Source organism: Leguminivora glycinivorella, chromosome 17 (genome assembly GCF_023078275.1).
Source record: "Leguminivora glycinivorella isolate SPB_JAAS2020 chromosome 17, LegGlyc_1.1, whole genome shotgun sequence".
NCBI lineage: Eukaryota > Metazoa > Arthropoda > Insecta > Lepidoptera > Tortricidae > Leguminivora > Leguminivora glycinivorella.
In genome coordinates this window covers 3,673,149-3,691,519 of record NC_062987.1, presented here as the reverse complement: position 1 = coordinate 3,691,519, position 18,371 = coordinate 3,673,149, and the positions used below count along the sequence as shown (strand labels likewise).

The 18,371-nt window shown below is 36.0% G+C and overlaps 1 protein-coding gene across 1 annotated transcript; it reads right to left on the bottom strand.

The window, feature by feature from the left end:
- Window positions 1-16,019: 16,019 nt before the first annotated feature.
- LOC125235403 lies at window positions 16,020-18,110 on the bottom strand. Its single transcript, XM_048141950.1, has 2 exons — window positions 17,064-18,110; window positions 16,020-16,296 (listed from the first exon to the last, which is right to left on the bottom strand). The coding sequence occupies exons 1-2, from the start codon at window positions 17,292-17,294 to the stop codon at window positions 16,141-16,143; spliced, it is 387 nt and encodes a 128-aa protein (XP_047997907.1). The 5' UTR covers window positions 17,295-18,110; the 3' UTR covers window positions 16,020-16,140.
- Between the last annotated feature and the right edge of the window lie 261 nt (window positions 18,111-18,371).

The window sequence follows — 18,371 nt, the reverse complement described above, 5'->3', positions numbered from 1 at the left end:
AATGAATCGTATCTTGTGGAATAAATGGTTGACGCACGCGGATGGACGTGCGGGATTTAGAGCGCGTGGATGAACGTGCGAGATTTAAAGCGCGTGGATGAACGTGCGAGATTCAAAGCGCGTGGATATACGTGCATAACATTTAAGCACGTTGATGAACGTGAAAGACTTTCATTTCAACCTTTATAAATACATGAAACATGAATATAAAAGTACAACATAAATGACTGTGCCTTAATATCAGAATGTATATTATTTGCGACTTTTGATTGGATAAAGCAGTACAGCAATAATTACATATTTATCTTTTGGCTACGTGTAATACGTGTATCCAGTTCTTTACATGTTTTATAGTCTTAGGTGATCAAGAATAAAGTAACAAAAAAAGAGACTTTATTGATAACATATAAAACTTATTACCTAGCAGGTTTAGCTCGTAAAATATTAAAAGTGAAGTACTTAAACTTTGTATCGGTTATGAAGAGACCTATTAGATTTAAAATAAAATCGTTACTAACGACTAGTTTCCCTTTCATAGATAAAAGAAATAAATTGAAAATGTGCAATTTGAAATCTAGAGAGCAAACATTAATAATCTTTTGTCTTTAAATTCGCGATAGCTCTTCATGAAAAGAAAATATATACTTGCTTTATGTGTGAATAGATCTTTTGATAATTAAATGAATTGCTTACCACTTGCGGCTTGTAATCAGCGCGAATAAAGATACGTCGGATATCGTATTTGGTTTTTCATACGACACGGTATTTATAAAAAAAAGAGATTATGTATATAATGTCTGACGGGTGTCGCTATTGTTGACCTGTAACCTAAATAGTATATGTACAAAGAGTTTTTCTATTTCGGCATACTATTGCATCAATCTTAGCTAGTACCTAAAATAATAATAATAATAACAGGATAAAAAAATAATAATAAGGACCTACACCGTAGTCGTGTACTTGCGATTAGTCTTAAATGGTTGCGTAATATAATATGTTTACGTTACAAATGGTAAATATTAACTAGGCGCGATATTTTATTGACAGGTCATTTGAGTATTTAAAGATTCTGTAAATGTGTATGATATATACATCTGAAAAATCTTGAATATAATTACTCAGTATATATAAACAGTAGATATATTAATAGGCGATGACAATAATTTAATTAATCATAACGACTATCGATACATTATGACTTATTGAATTGATTACCGAACCATAATCGTTTTACCATAATTTCGAAGACAGTCGAAATTATGTTCCTAAAGAAAGTGTTGCAAGTTTCAGATCAAGGACCGAGGAGCGTCCAGGTGAAAGGGCCAGGGTCTGGTATTCGTTTACCACCCAGGAGTGCCCAGGTGAGAGGGTCGGGGTGTAGATTCACTTCCGACCCAGGAGTGCCCAGGTGAGAGGGTCAGGGTAAAGATACCTCTGTTTCGATCGTCCACCGTGGGTCCTCATACGCTGGCATGGTATGCGAGCTTGCGTCTGGCGGCGCAATGTCCGGCGTCCGTGATGAGCAGCATCGGCAGCACTATCCAGGCTGACAGAGCTTGGGTGGCCCATGATGCTGTTGCAGCGGACGGGTACATCATGTTGCCAAAGCCCGTGGCGGCACGGGAATTTCATTCAATCGTGTGATGAGGTGGTGATGTCATAAAACCGTGTAAATGTGTTCTTTTTGCTTGTTTCGCGAGTGAAGTGTGAAGTGAAGTGTTGCATTGTTTACTTAAATATGTTTATAACTTGTGAAATTAATTTAATTATCATAATTTAATTAGATGTAATGAATTCAATTGGATGTAATGAATTTAATTAGATGTAATTAATTTAATTGTATCGAAGTTAATGTTATTCATATATTTATTTTTCACGGGCCTATATTTCTTGATAAGATTTATGGAAATATTTAAAAATCCATTTTATAGGATATCGTAATTATGGGGTAAAGGTATCGGTATGAAGTGAAGTGATGTTTTGTGTTTCTATTGTTTAAGAATTATTTCAAATGCATATTATACTACACTTTTATAATCTTTTTCTTGTATAAACTGATATTGTCTTTCTTTTGAATTATTTCACATTAAGTTTTGGCGAAGGGTCTCGCCTCGAACAGGATGGCCGAGCTGTTAGAGTAATTATTTATTAATGCCTTATTTTGATTTATCTTACTGTCATTTATGATGAAAGTATTAAAGAATATCAATTGACTAATAGTAGTCACTGGGTTTCCGCCATGTTGGAATGTTATAAAAATGGCGGACAAGCAGTGACGGGGGCCAGTTCGAGTACAGACGAGTAGTAGTGAAGAAGTCTTGAATTATTTATTGTAAATTGGTTGTTAATATGTTTGTTATAAGTGAATAAAGTAAATGTGATGGTACAAGTAATAGTTTTCATCATCAACCTGGTAATATCCCCAACAATATATCGTTGTCTGAGTACCCACAACACAAGCCTACTGAGCTTACCGTGGGCCTCAGTCAATCTGTGTAACTTCTTACAGATAATATTTTTTTATTTAGGTATTTATTTATTATTAAACTTATGTAGTAGCTATTCAATATCAAGCTAAAAATAGATGTAAAAATACCTTTGCTTTTTAAATATAATTTCGGTAGCAAACAAGCATACGGCCCGCCTGTGGCAAGTAATTTCCGTAGCCTATAGTCGCTTGCAACTTTAGAGTTGATAATAATTCACTCTAACACAATTTATTATATATTGTTATTTGTTAAAAAAAATTGACCAAAACACTATGCACTTATTCGTAGTAACTCCAAAAAGCATCGCATCAAATCGATATCGACTTTTAGCACATCCCTAGCTCTCGCCGCTCACCCATCCATAACTAATAGTTGGAGAGTCCCCGCGTCGCGGCGACCAATCCCGCCAGTCCGCGCGCCACCTCGACCAATCACAGCGCAGCTTTCCAGAAAAGATTCTCAAAAATTATGCCAGCGACTTTCCAGCCCTGGGCTCTAGGTCGCGGTTTCCACGCAAACTTTTTTATGAATCCAGGTGCACATAATACCAACCCTATTTTATGGGTATTTCAGTCGGTATGTGTGTATTTTTAATGTGGTTTTTAAAGCTCGTAGGGTGATTGTAATTGCGATTGCAAATGGCGTCGTAGGGCTGGTTAATCAAATATCAAAATGGATCGAAGTATTATTAGATGATGGGTCGGAGAAGCGCAATCTGGGGGAGTCGAGATCGCAGAAAATGGGATTATTATATCCAAAGATTAGTTGCAAATTTCTGCAATAATAGGTTAAAGTACATAAAAATCATATTTTACTTAGGGCCGGTTGCACCAAACAGTCTGGCACCGTTAAAGCGTTCGTTAAATTTGATTGTATGAGAAGTTCCATAGAAGTCTGCTGAGTGACGATGATGTGTCTGTCAAATGTGGTTGATACAACTAGCCCTTAGAGTATCAATGATTCCAATACATTCAGGACCGTTTACTGTTTAATAGTATTTATTCTACTCGAACAAATGACTGCTTGTTAAAATTATTTACTAATTTTACAAGCGGAATTTTACTGTGTCTAGGAATTGTACCTTCTAACACTCTCTTCAAAAGAACAAATCAACCTTTACGTCATACATTTTACGTCAAATGATCACAGTGGATTCATACTAGGTATATAACCAATACATACGTAACTCAAGTGCGTTCTCCATTAACACCCTGTCTCCCACAGCTAAATTGTGGAATAAATTGTCGCCCGTCGTACAAGTTTCTAGACAGATACGATCTTTAAGAAAAAACTGCGCCTCCATCTTATTTATATCAGTTAATGAAGGCCACGCAGTTGCCATAATTTTAATGTTGCAGATGTTATCAGTGACGGTCCTCATTCATCATCTTCCATGTGTTATCTCGGCATATTGCCACGGCTCAATGAAGCCTAGAATTTCCTTATGTTTCTTTATATTTCAATCTTGGATTTAAATTCAATGCTAATATTACTAACCCCGAAAATTGACATCTACGATAGTTGACGGTTCATACCATTGTCCATAAAAATCCAAATCATGATTAGTTAATGTGATAATGACTATCATACCCCGCCTGATTGTCTGTCCTTGCAATAATCTGCATCGTCAGCATCTTTCATATTATAATCCTAGAGAATGAATCGACACGTCAACGAAGAATGGCTCGAGTGGTCAGCTGCAGGTATCCATTGTAAAGAGATTAGGGATTCGGCAAGTCACTGCTAGTTGCACTCCTGGCGGTTTGAATTCGATTTTCATTGGACTATTGTTGACTGACAATCAGACATAAGAAATTACAATCAATTGATAAGCCAAGCTGTGTTTTTACTACGGTGTGTCAATAATAGTTATTTGTTATACAAAGGGGCAAAGTTGTATTTTAACGCCGAGTGTGGAATTGAAAAACGAGCAAGTGAAAGGATTCTATAGTTGAACCACGAGCGAAGCGAGTGGTTCGAAAATAGAATCCTGAACTTGCGAGTTTTTTAAAACACGAGAAGTAAAATACATTTGCACCCGTGTGTAACACAAAACTTTTCCCTCACTATAGCGAGGGAACTACACCGCAAAACATGCGTTTATCACTGCTTCCAGTAGTTCCACAGGTGGTAAATCATCTTTATTACTTGATTCACCTACTTTTATCAATTTTAAAGCAGTTAATTTGGCTTTATTCAAGGTCAAATTATTTTACCCACTAGTGGATAAAATGCGTTTTTACCCGCTGGTATTAAAGGACAAAACACGTGTTTCCGAGCTAGTGAGGGGAAAAGAGTATTATATCTATGCATTAAGGTTCGATAGTTGAAAATCGGAGAAATTTTGGACATGACATGATAAACGTAAACGTAGGTAAATACGTAAATAAGCTTGGAAATATTTAGACACAAATAAATAATAAGGACACTTTATGCAGTGCAAGGATGGTAAATAAGTAATTATTAAAATTAATTAAATCCCAGGTAATGATTGCTTTCGAATGCCTCAGTAAATCTCAACTACGTCCTTTAAGTTTAAAACTAATTAAATAAAAGTATGCAAACGGACTATCACGTAATATTTAATGTAAGTACAATACATTCCAACGTATTGAACCCCTTATAGCGTTCGTGGTCAGCGGGTGGAAAACGACTCACATACAAAAAATGTGAGTGAACCATACATAACATAAATTTTAAAGGCTTTTTATAATTTTATAATTTTTTCCATATAAAGTTTTAAAAAAATAAAGGTTTTCCTAAGTCGGTTAAAGTATTACATTTATTTATTTATTTAAAACTTTATTGCACAAAATACAAACTTAATTTACAAAAGGCGAACTTAATGCCATGATACATTCACTGAATAGAAAAAAAAATATAGGTACAGTAAATAAATTGATGCAGATTGCAGAAATAAAATAATACCCACAAGGTAGTGAACGCTATAAAATGTCGCATCTCTCCAAAGCTCCTTTGACAACACCTTCACAATTCTTTATTATTGTTTGCGCAGCATTATCGATGTTATTCGAGAGTCTTGTTGTTCACAAATCATAATAAATTTATTTTTTGCTATTCTTAATAGAAATCGTAATCCCATCTTATGTTACAAAACCAGCATCAACTGATGAAGGTTTACAAGTAAAATAATTAGAACTACGATTGAGATAGTGGACGTCTAATATTGCGTTAAATATTCATGGTCACGTGTTTTTATTTGAGTCACTCACGCCTACCAGCCTATAATAATAATCATTTATGCTATTTCAGATAATAGATCGAACTTGTTTCAAAGAATGTTTTAAGCAAAACAAAGAATTACAAATTATGTTTCTCTGTACAGAAAAACATAATACCAAGGACCCAATTGTATACCTCTATTTTAGTTTGATTATCGACCTCTAGTAATTTCGTTAGCATCCACATCTTTTAGAATACCGGCCAAGTGCGAGTCGGACTAGCCCACCGAGGGTTCTGTATCCGTACAAACTTTCAATGAGCATAATTATGTTCACTAACAACTATGGACTGTAATTGTCTGAAAATAAACAATTTTTTTTTTTTTTTTATTTTTTTATGTATAGCGCCATCTCTTGGTGAATTCGCTAATTAATTTGCGCGAACTGTATAGTATGTTGGTTTTCAGGGATAATTCTTAATATTGTTAACCGATTTCAATAGTTTTTACTTTATTTGAAAAATGAATGTGTTACGTAAAATCTCGTATTAATTTAAAGTAAGATATACACCTGAAAAGGTGGTTAAATTAAAAGTTAAAATCTGAAAAGATTTTTGTCAATTAAAAAAAAGTTTCCAAGGTACAGACACGATTTTATTTTTCCTGTAATATTTAGCATAAAACCAATATTTCGTAAAATTTTCATATTTCGTTGGTAAACTTCGGAGATAAGGGGAGGGAACGGTATTTTTTTTTACATTTTCCTTCAAAATTCTTTTTTTTTCAACAACAAAAAAATTATAAAAAATAGTTTACTTACGTTCAATTTGAGCTCTTTCTAACGATACCACGTCTTTGCCTTTGGCTACTTGACCTATAATAAAAAATAAAAAAAAAAAACCCCCACTTGACCTAGTAACTTGAAATATACAGTTTGCCCCCCTTTCATGTTAGCCATTTTCTACAATTAAAGTTATTAAATTAATAAAAATTATGCTTTCTATAATATTTGTAGAGGTTAACAATGTTCATAACTATGCCAAAATTCAAATCGGTAGCATAAGTAGTTTTCTCGAGATATTTAGTAATGTGACAGACGGACAGACATACGGACAGAGTCGCACCATAAGGGTTCCTTTTTACCTTTTTGATACGGAACCCTAAAAACGTGCAAATCCCATCTGTCAATAATATCATTCAGTGCTTCAACCCATTCACAGCGCCCGTACATTTACCTGTACCGATCACGTCTTTGTTTCACTCCCTTCGACTATTATCCCATCAAAGAACTTCCGAACGAAAACAAACAACTTACATATTACCGGATTTGTTTTGATCGATAAATCCAAGACGCCATTCGATACTTCCGGAGTATCGATTAAACTCGGCATTGATTGCGCTGGCGCAGTCAGATTGACATCTCAGGTTAGCCAGTATAATAAGGTCTCAATATTCGATATCAATACGCATAAACATTAGGGTGGATCGAAGAAACACTTTTCTCGAATTAACAAAACCTAATCGTTATCAATCAATGACCAAACATAATACAGCCAATTTTTTTTTATCTGAAAGTTGAATTTTCAGATTTGTATGAGATTTTCAAAATTTCAAACCTAATGCGGGGGCTGAAGATGTGATTTAAAAAGCTGAAATTTTGTACAAAGGCTTCATAGACTAAGGGTCATTGATTGATAACTATTAGGTTTGCTAATTCCAAAAAAGCGTTTTTTTGATCCACCCTAATCAACATACTTGTCAATATTATTGTTATTTGTGTTTGATAAGTTTCTCATTTGTTATCTTGTTTTGTTTGTATGCACTTTGATATTTTTTATCATAATGTAATTAAAATGGCAAAAGCAGGTACATTTTCACATAATTATCATATGAAACACAAATGCACCGTCTACATCTTTTCTGCCTTGCTCTAAGGTTAACTGTTAGAAAATTCTTCATGCATGATGTGCTCTCAGAAGTTGGTACCTATTGTTATTAATTATGATTAATTTAAAATATGAATCTCTGAAAAGTGGATGGAAATGAAATATTTATATTTCAAGTAGGCATATGAACGTCAAATAAAGCTACGCCGGCTCTAATCCTACGCCTCAGCCTCGAGAAGATGGAGTTTTTCTCTTAATATTCAGTAATTTCGGCGAGCTATGAGAATGTCATCTCATCAGCAGACCTAGACAATCGTTGACGCTAAGTGGGGATCAAAACGCAGTCTGGCTCTGTCGCGCCACCACAGAAGATCGGCAGAGGGCATGCTTCAACACTTATAGAAAAGTTAAGCGATAGTAATGCCAACTGGTGATGTATCAAATGTTTGTGAGACAATGCCGCCAACCCATTCATTGATTAGTCTATTCACAACGATCAATGAACGAGTGAATGATTTACTCTCAATGCTTTTTTGGGATTTTAGTTTGAAATCATTTGTTTTGTAATCGAACTTTTTTTTATTATACAAATAATAAGGTGAAAGACGGAAGAAAATAATAACAAAGAGACTAAAAAAGTGATATTGGAGTAGATATAATGCTTATTTAATTTATCAAACAAACCTAAACCTGATATGTAATCAATAATCATCTTAAAACTTCTTACTTGAGTATAAAGTAATTTTGTAGTATCTATCTTCAAATGTCATTATTACGAATTTATGTAAATGAAATCCAGGAAGTGGTGAAACCTATTTTAAGTTAAGATTTATATCAAAATATATTAATTTCAAGTTCGAAATCATAAATTTATTAAGTTGCACTCAAGTACTTTCGTAGCCTTCGTAGACCTAGCATCGGGCAAATGGCGTTAAAACAAAAGCGACGCGTAGAACCTACGCCGTCTACGAATCGCGTAGCAGCGCTACTGTCGTAGCTCCGTAGCTAAGGCCACTAAAACAATGCTGCTATTACAGCTTACACTGCGTATCTTTTGGCCGAACAGGGTGCGTAGCCGAATGCAAAAACGCTCACGATAATATCTCTTTCGTAGCTATCTATCTCTATCGCTCTTGCGTATTGGCGCGACAGAGTCAGACTACATTTCTGCGACGTTTCAGTGGCGTTTCGCGTCGCAGAAATGCCATTCGCTACGGGGCCTGGATTAAAAACACTCACCTATGGAGAATAACTAGACAAACACCCGTACACGACGAAACCCAGAAGCGGAAATGGCATTTGATTGGACATAATTATCCTCAGAAAACCTGATACCCACCTATCCAAAGTGGTCGTCTGGAATATACCCGACAAGCGGAAACCATGCCGCCCTAAGTCGACTTGGCTTCGGTCTGTTGAGCAAGAGCTCAGGGTGTTAGGAATAGGGTGGTAGGAGGTTACCCAAACTGCCCAAGACCGGAGTAAATGGAGAAATATGATTCGAGCCCTACACTCCAGCAGAGGGTAACAGGATTTAAAGAAGAAGAGATAGTTTAATTTGAACCTACTAATAATAATAACAGGCCTTTGCATCTATAACAGATGATTCAAGCAGCATCCTTGCGACACTTACGTTCGTGGTTGTATATCCCAATTCGAGAGAGGATCCCTCGAACCTACTAATTTATAACATAATGAACTAAAAGGATAGCAAAAACAGTAATATGGGTATACTAAAAATATGACTAAACAATTAAAACTATGACATTAAAACTAAAATGAAACCTAAAAATAAAACTAATTAACTACTAATTTGAGGCCTTTGATTCGTCTGGTATGTATTTAACAAACTTTTGTAATCAACTCTTGAGACCCATTATGGCTCTTTTAAATATGGAATGCTTTTTTATTATTTATTCCATACTTTGTTTTGCCTGCGGCTTCGCTCGCGTTATAAAAAGAGAAAAAAGTAGCCTATGTCACTCTCCATCCCTTCAACTGCCTCCACTTAAAAAATCACATCAATTTGCTCCGTTTTGCCGTGAAAGAATGACAAACACACTTTCCCATTTATAATATTAGTAGGTATAGATAAAAGTAACTCTCCGCCTAATTCGAAATCTAATATACCTACTACATCTAATACTAAGTCCGTAATAATTATAATATCGTACGAAGACACCTACGAGTAATATTTGACTAACATTTAAATGTTGTATCAGACTGCCTAAAATGGAACTTACGAGGATATATTATCAATATTATCATACTTACAAAGAGATTGACTTGTCATTTATTATGTTCTAGCAAGGAAATTGATATATATAGAAATTAATCGTACTTAATTTAAATTTGCAATAATGAATCTAGGTGCTTCTAATATATTATTGTGCATTACGCTACAAAATTCTAAAAAGTAGCAATGTTAACTCTACTATTTCATTTCACACAACGCAGAATAGTTGCATAGACCTACACAACAATAGCATTTATTAATTATTTTACATAATAACCAATCCACCATTGTAATTTTCACCCCTGCAGGTCTTTATTCCAAATCATATTCACAATCTACCCCCGTCAGCCCACTGTATAATAAAAATGCCTCGTTATGTAAATTAACGATAATGTCCCTACGAATGTTTGTATCTACCTCCCTAGCTCCTAAACACAAATAAAGTAACAAACATCTGCTCTTCCAAATAATGCCATTTAAACTTTAATAACACTGGTTAAGGTAGTGTTTTGTTCGTGTGTGTTCCAGATAAGATCGATCAGATTGGCGTGGTGTCAAGCAATTATCGAATTTCACGACAAAAACTATTCGATCGTTAGTTTGACACGTTGACGCCTGTTTTTTGTTTGTCAAACAATGGCGAAGTTGGTTAATGTGTATTATTCAATTTGTTTTGGTGAGAATTGTTTACCTATTAAATATACTTAAAGACTGTTATTAAAATAGTTTTTACGACTGGTCTAGCCTAGTCGGTAGCGACCCTGCCCGCTAATTCGAAGATCTTGAGGTCGATTCCCGGGAAGGGGATTTAATTGTGTGATGAACACAAACATTCCTTCCTAATATAAGATACAAGTATCTATCTATGTAAGAAAGTATACGGGTATCAACGCCTAGATCTCATAGTACAAGCTTTGCTTAGTTTGGATTTGGGGCTAGGTTGATCTGTGTAAGATGTCCACCAATATTGAATATATTATTGTAATGATTATTGGACAGCAACGACTTTTGGTATGTTGGAGGCCAAAATTCACTTTATGTCGTTGCTCCACGAAAATGTAATCATTATAAGAAAATTATTATTGAAATGTTAAGTCATAGATAAATTTATCGAAATCGTAAACAATTTTGCCCGAAGTCATCAGAATATTTTTTATTGTATTCCTCCCACCAATGGATTTATAAGCTTTTACAAAATTAACTACTCGTACTTAATGCACATGTGCGAAATAAAGTTATCCCACAAACCCCTTTCATGTACAACATGAGTGAAACCCAAAGCATGTCTGTCAATCTGTTCGAATACATTTAGCGAAAACTGTCAACTCAACTATACCCTTGCCGACTGCTGTGACCCATCACAGCTTTACATACGACACACCAAAAGTACCATTTTAACGTGGATATTACTTTATTTTTAATTTATTGTACAATTGTCAACCCTGTTCAGAACACAGTAAAGTTGCTTTGGTATTTAGAGTACGAGTTAAGAGCAAATCATGCATGTTATTTACTCAACAGTTTCATGAAATTTGAACTCTTTGTTGTGAGATGCGGGTGGAATAAATGTCAAACCAATTTCAATCGTACTTCATAAGAAATAAATAAAATTATTCTCTAAAAGTAGGTGTGAAATATTAATATTATTTCAAATTGTAAGGGTACTTATACATATTTTGAAATAGTACGTGACTAATGCATACAAATAGTTGAATAGGTAATTGTAGTACGCATGTATTTATGCTGTCAGTGGTGTCGTGTATGGTCTGACGTGTGATATAGTAAAGTAAGTACTTACCGTTTGTCAAGGGCATGGTAAAGACATAATACATGTTTTAATTATTCAGTTACCAAACAGTTTAATTATATTATGTATGTGTATTTTCATACTATGCATAAAATATATAAAGAAAAATTAAAAAAAATTCAAATCAACCCACAATAACCTTCCGTAAGTTCCTAAATAACTTATAAAATGCAATTGTATATCACTAGAGGTAATATATATTTGGCAGTAGCTATTTTCGTCAACAATATTAAAAGCATAACGCCAAGGTAACATCGACAACAGGCTTGTCGACATTTCGTTTTGTCACTTTTTTGCCAGAGCAACTTTATGTCTGGTACCAGCCCGTGTCCAAGATGACGTTGACGCGCCCCGCCCCCTGTCGGACCTTTGTTGTCATCCCATAGTCATTTCCAACAGCTGAATTTGGCTGTTTTGATATGCTCCAGTATTTGTGTTGATAAGACCCGTACAATACCCTTAATCCTATTATAGTTCGAGAGCGGGCGTGAAATGGTCGAAACATCGCCAGTGATAATGAGATTATGGTTTTTGTAATAGGATAATATTGTCAAAGAAAGAAAGGTCCTTTAGACGACTGTGTTACGCGACGTGAGAAATGTCTGGTATCAAAAAGGTTTTGAGCAAATTGTCACATAATACCGCAGGCTTTATAATAAAACAATTTTGATAATGTTATAAAAAAAACAAGCTCATATTTTTCTACAGTTAATGGTCATTCTAAACATGAAATAAATGTCATATACAAAGAAAAAGTGACCAAGGCCTCCAAGTGTCCCGAGCTGGAATCGAACCAGCGTCCTCCGTTTACTGGACGGATACCTGAACTGCTCGGCCACCGGGTCACGAAGGCAAGGGCCGAAAATTCCAAGTAAATGGCGCCCTCTGCGTTCCCGGAGGTAGACCTATGAAAATAATTTAATTTGTTCGTAGAGAATGGTCATTCTCTTTACTTTACTCAGATTTTTAATATACCTCAAATAAAAAGATCATTTGAAATTTTCCTTTTTTTTTAAATTCAGCCTCCTGTAATAAATATAACTGTAGGTAATGTCCTCTTACCAACCAAGAGCAAATTACTCCACATTCCCAGACTTAAACGAAAAAAACTAGTCGCCTTCTCAGTGCACAATAAAATCTGTAACCGAAAGTGAATTTCATCGTTATTCGATTTGCGCGACGATTTGCGAAGCCCGAAGAGCGGCGTTGGTGCCGAGAAGTGCCGAGAAGTACCGAGAAGTGGCGAGAAGAGCGCTCGAGTGCCCTCTGCGTAACCGGGCACACTCTTCCAGACACTGTTCGGAATTTTCTGGATCCTTTTTAGCGAACGAACATCGATTAGATTGGAGAAGACGTGTTGCTTGTGTACGAATAATGTGTGCTTCCTTAATAGGTTACGTATTTCATGCAACAGTCCTTACATGCATCGTATTACATATATTTTTAAATTAAATGTTCATCGTTCAGTTTATCTGATCAGATTTTAGCTTTGGAATTTTTAACCAATGTAGGTATTATTTTTATGAGTAACAAAAATTACTTATAAATGATTTGGTGTTAAAAAAAACTTCGATTGGATGAATAATTAAATTCCGTGTTTTCTAAACTATATTTTTGCTTACCTATGTTGCTTATGTAAAAGTACGTACAATACGTAGAAATACCAAAACAGTAGCTTATAAAATGAAAGCTTTTATTATAACAACTTTAGTTCCTAAATCGGGTCCGATTGAGTTATAGAACTATTATATATTTAAGTAGTGCTCCTGAAGTACCAATACATTATTTTCAATTATATGTAGGCATGATTCAGCTCAAGCACAAGTTAATTTTCAAAATGGATCCGAAACCGCCGCGCACCCAGTTTCCTGATTGGAGGAGATCGCATTTTGCAGCAACCCCTCCATTTGATGTCATTACTTCGGCGCCGTAGGTATTTTGCTTTGATCTTCCACAATTGAGACTACACTACGTATTTTATTGCGCTTACCCATTTTCTATTTTCTCGTTTGATGTTCAATTACTTTATCTAGTACCTACAGGGCTGAAATCTAGATAATAAGAGTAATAAAACGAATGATCCACACACAATAGTGAGAAGTTGAGAGCATATAAGTAGGTATAATAATTATCTTACAGATTGAAGAAGATAGCATAGACTCATTCAATCAATAAAAGATTTGTGTAAATACATAACAATGCTTACAAAATTTCTACACACATCTACCGTGCTCTGTTACGAGAAGACATTCTCGTAGACAATAATTTTTCCGTCAAGCATCTTCACAAGGCAATGCAATTTATCCAATTGGCGGTAGGTATACTACGATTATAAATATATGTAATGAAATAGAAGAATACGACATATGTACATTGTACACACAATCACAGCGCTATTTCGTTATCAGAAATCGTTTAGAGGCAACCGGTCGGAATTTTCGGGTAATTTCCTGTAAATTGCCCTCCAAATTGCATCATGGGTTGTGCGAGTCAGCCAACTAGAAATAATTTCCTCCCCGACCCGACCTCCGATCTTTGTCTCCGTTCATGAGCAGAAGCGAGCTTGAGTTATATACCTATGCTGTATCTGCTTTTATATTATTGCCGCCTATACAGCGCTAACATGTTGGGAAAATAACTCGACAAATAAATTTTCGCTTACCTATGAGAGTCGAAAAACCGAAATATTCTTTAGCACCTTTTGAGAAAATATTCCTTCTCCTACTTGTTCTCACTTGCAATTTGTTTTACCAGCCCCTCTAGCACAACTTGCCTTGTCGCGCGCGAGTCCATACTTGAAGTTGCACTTGATGTATGGACGCGCGAGCGCGGCAAGGAAAGTTGTGTGTCCTTTCACATCAAGTTATTCACGTGTAGTCCCAATAAATGTTATCTTTGTTAATATTTTTCGACTTTTTCCGCCATAAAAGATTGCGTTGCGTGAACTGCGGCCATATTTGCTATACTTCTGTTTGTGATGTGTGTGTGCTCTCCGTGTTTTCACTCGCAATGGCCCCGACGGAAGAATGTCCCAAGAATTCCATACTTTTTTTCGAACCTGCCATTCCGTTACCGCCATACAAAATGTATGAAAAAATGGTAACGGAATGGGAAAAAACCTTGGGACACTTTTTTCTCTTATTAGAATGATCCAAAAAAAAGTGGGGTTTTTGTGTTATGTGTAAATAATTTCTGTTGTCACTTGTCACGAATAAATGATTTCTTTTCTATTCTATTCTAAAGGTACAGGTATATATTTATTTGATTATGCTACTCGTGCACGAAAATCTTTACGCCAAATGGAATCATTTGGATTCCAGTGATCGGCTTAACTTGTACTTAAGTTGGTTAGTTAAATAAAATACATATCATTAAAATAATTTGACCGAATCAAAATAAGCAGCATAATATCCGCTATTTTCTAACGCTTGGCCCACGAACTCACGGGTGAAAAAACCTATATCCCATCAAGCAAAAGTGCGTGCCTGCAACCCTCAGAGGGCGCCTCCCGATTGATTAGCGAGCGGTGGGGTGATTGCGAATTTATGACATTTCCATTTTATTCCATTTACGAGTATATATTTGAATATACTCATAAGCCTGAGGCCCATAGGTACCTACTTCTGGTATTATTTTGTTGATCACTTACCTATGTGTGTTCGCTTTTAATATTACGCGATTAGTTGGCATATGAAAAGTAATAATTTATAATATTTAAATATACTCATGTCGTGATGATGTGACAGGTCTCCAAAATGACGTGTCGCCATGTGTGATAATTTTCGCCTTGTAGGTTAAACTGTCTCAGTTTACAATTGAAGCACCGTAATGAAGAGCTTATAAACATTTAATACATGATTTAAATATCCTCATTCATCTTATTTAAACAGAACTTCAGACTAAAACTCGTTGAGATTCAGATCAACATTAAAAATCTTTTTGTTTTCTTTTCAATCTTGTCGATCGTCACTATACAAGTTCAATTCACCTATTACCAATACGAGACCTCAGCCTCAAGAAGTTTGTATCAATCATTACCAGACCTGTAATAGACCCGCCGGTGGGGGGAAGGGGGTGAACTGGGGTGGGGAGGGGGAGGCGCACTCAGCTGATGGACGAGCCACAATGGTGTCCGCGACAATACACTTACAAGTCCGGCCGAGAAACTGTGAGCAGTATGTTTTAACAATTTCTAAAATTGTAAAGTATGTACAATAAAATTTTGACTTATAGCAATTATGGTAATGCGTTTTCTGATATATACTCGCGCGTCGTCTTCCAGTTTTATTCTTTAAAACGTTTAAATATAGGAGAATTATGTTAACACTAAGGTTTTTTTCTAGCGCTTGTCTCAGACTAAGCGTGCCTTTCCACCAGAGATGTGCTATGCAGCTAAGCTGTTTTGCAATTGTAAATTTTGTCTGATGATTTGCCGAGTCACTTAGTTTTTGTTATGGTTCGGTGTCACTGTAAAGGTCGGTTTACACTGTGGTATATTTTACTCTAAGCTTTTGAATCTCGTTTTCAAAAACTTCATCATGTTACTGAATATTTCTATCTTGTTTGGCTCGTCTAACTCTCGTCGTCGTCGTCGTCGTCGTCGTCGCCTCGTCGTCGAGTCCCATTTTCGATGGCTTAGTATGGGATCCTCTAAATGCATGTCGCGTAACATTCTTCCATTCGCTTGTCGATATTTTGTCAATTCTAATAACTTGTCAATAAAATATGTCTGAGTCAGAAGTCGCTCGTCTTTATAGCGATTTCTTAACAATGTGAGCGCGGCCTTATACTGAACCTCGTTCACGGTCAAATGCTCGATCAGCTTTTCTGCGTCGCCTCGAACATGTGTTTTTAAATATTGCATTTTTTCTTTTGTTGAAATAGTGCAGTCTTCGTCAATTATTTTATTAAATAAGTCATAACATGAAGTCCATGTGTCGTAGTTTCCCGTGAAAAACAGTATCGTAATTCCCGGTAGCTTAGTCGATGAGGTTTTAATGGTCTGTTTGTCTTTGTCTAAAACCTTTTCTTGTAATAATTCTATTACGGTTTCATATACGTCTTGCACGTCGGTGAATAAATCTTTCATGAAATATTCGTCGCTGATTGTACACTGCTCGTAACACAGTAACAATTGCATAATAATATGCGTCTCGTCTATTCCTTGAAATAGTTTTTCAAGGGTCTTAGTCAAACTTGGCAAGTGCCATGTAGGTTTGTTTTCCGTTATGGCGGTCTGTGCGGTCAAAAGTCTTTGTCTGAACTGATTTAATCCATACTTTTGAATAAACAGCTTAAACGATATACTAAAGTCTTGTGTCGCATTCGGATAACAAGTTGTGCTTGTCTTGAGTTCCGTGAGACTCTTACTACCCGAAGCGGTCTTAATGTTGACAATTTCTTGTCGTCTTTTTGTCAAATGAAGCATTGCTTCGTCAAAATGTCTTTTGATGTGGACGTCGAAGTGGTTGAGAGTGAGGTATTTATGCGAGGACAACACCTCTTGCTCCTGCAACCGTCGGTCGAATGCTCTTTGATAAATACTGTCCAAATTGGATTTTCGTTCGTCCACATATTTTTGTGTCTTCCTGGCTGTTGAGTCTTGTTTGATGTTTTCCCAAATCCTTCTAATTTCTTCATAGTTGTCTTCTTGGTTCTTGATTAAAGCGTTGGTCTCGTCGATGGTCAAAGCCATTGTGTGTTCCGGTCTTCTTTCTTCTTTCTTGAAGTTCCTACTTTCCCTAACCTACTCCTATCGCCCTACGACGTCAGCAAGTACTGCTCTCAGCGCCCTCGCATACAGTATCGCAACTTCTCAATTGACTGGTTGAACCCGCTTGTGGGAGGCCAGCAACCGATCTGCTACTGTACGGGTACCTTCTCTGAAAGCAATACCTACTAAGTACTTCGAATTACCACAATACTGGTGCTTGTTTGAGTACACCAGCATGCAGCTCTCCAAAGTGTCAGTCAGTCAAAGTTATGTCAGGGACAAGAGGACCGCGATTTTACCTAACTCAAACTGATTCAAATTTTTCGAAGGACCAAATGTAAAATCAGGAAGTGATCTTACCAAGAAGTTAAGGGGAGAACTGTAGCCTATCCAACCTAAGTGCCCTAGCACCCTAAACAACCCTACACATCCCTACAGCCCTAGCCCTAACTATAAATTAATAATACATATATTTAATAAGTACAGGATATCTGCACCATGAGACCTAAGGTACAGACGGATAGGGAAGGAAATGGGTAATGGAAAGGATTTTCTCACTGCTACCAACAGTGAGAGGAAAACCTTATACTCAAATGATACAGCCACGATGTCCAGGATCAAAGAGATTTATTTACACTTTTTACAAGCTATTTATACTAAATTATTCTATGTTTGCGTAATACCACGCTGCAGTTTCTTCATATTAAGTGCAAACGTAGTTTTTGCAAGCACGTGAGCCGATGCAGTTTCTTGTCCCAGATTGATGCTGCTGATGTCAGTAGGTATGTTCACTGCACGTGAACAGTTAAAGCTAATACATATGACATGACAGTGACTTATACTATGTTTAGGTATAATATTTTATACTTACTCAAAACATATTTATCTTCAATGTATTTTTATTTAGCTGATAGGAAGAAAAATTTCTTGTAACTATGTATATTTATGAAAAATGGCTAAACAATTCTGAACCCGATCATCAAAACAAATGTCCCGACGTGTAGATAACGATTCCCCCGATATTGACAAAGCAGCATTGTGATTGAAGTGGTCTGCTCC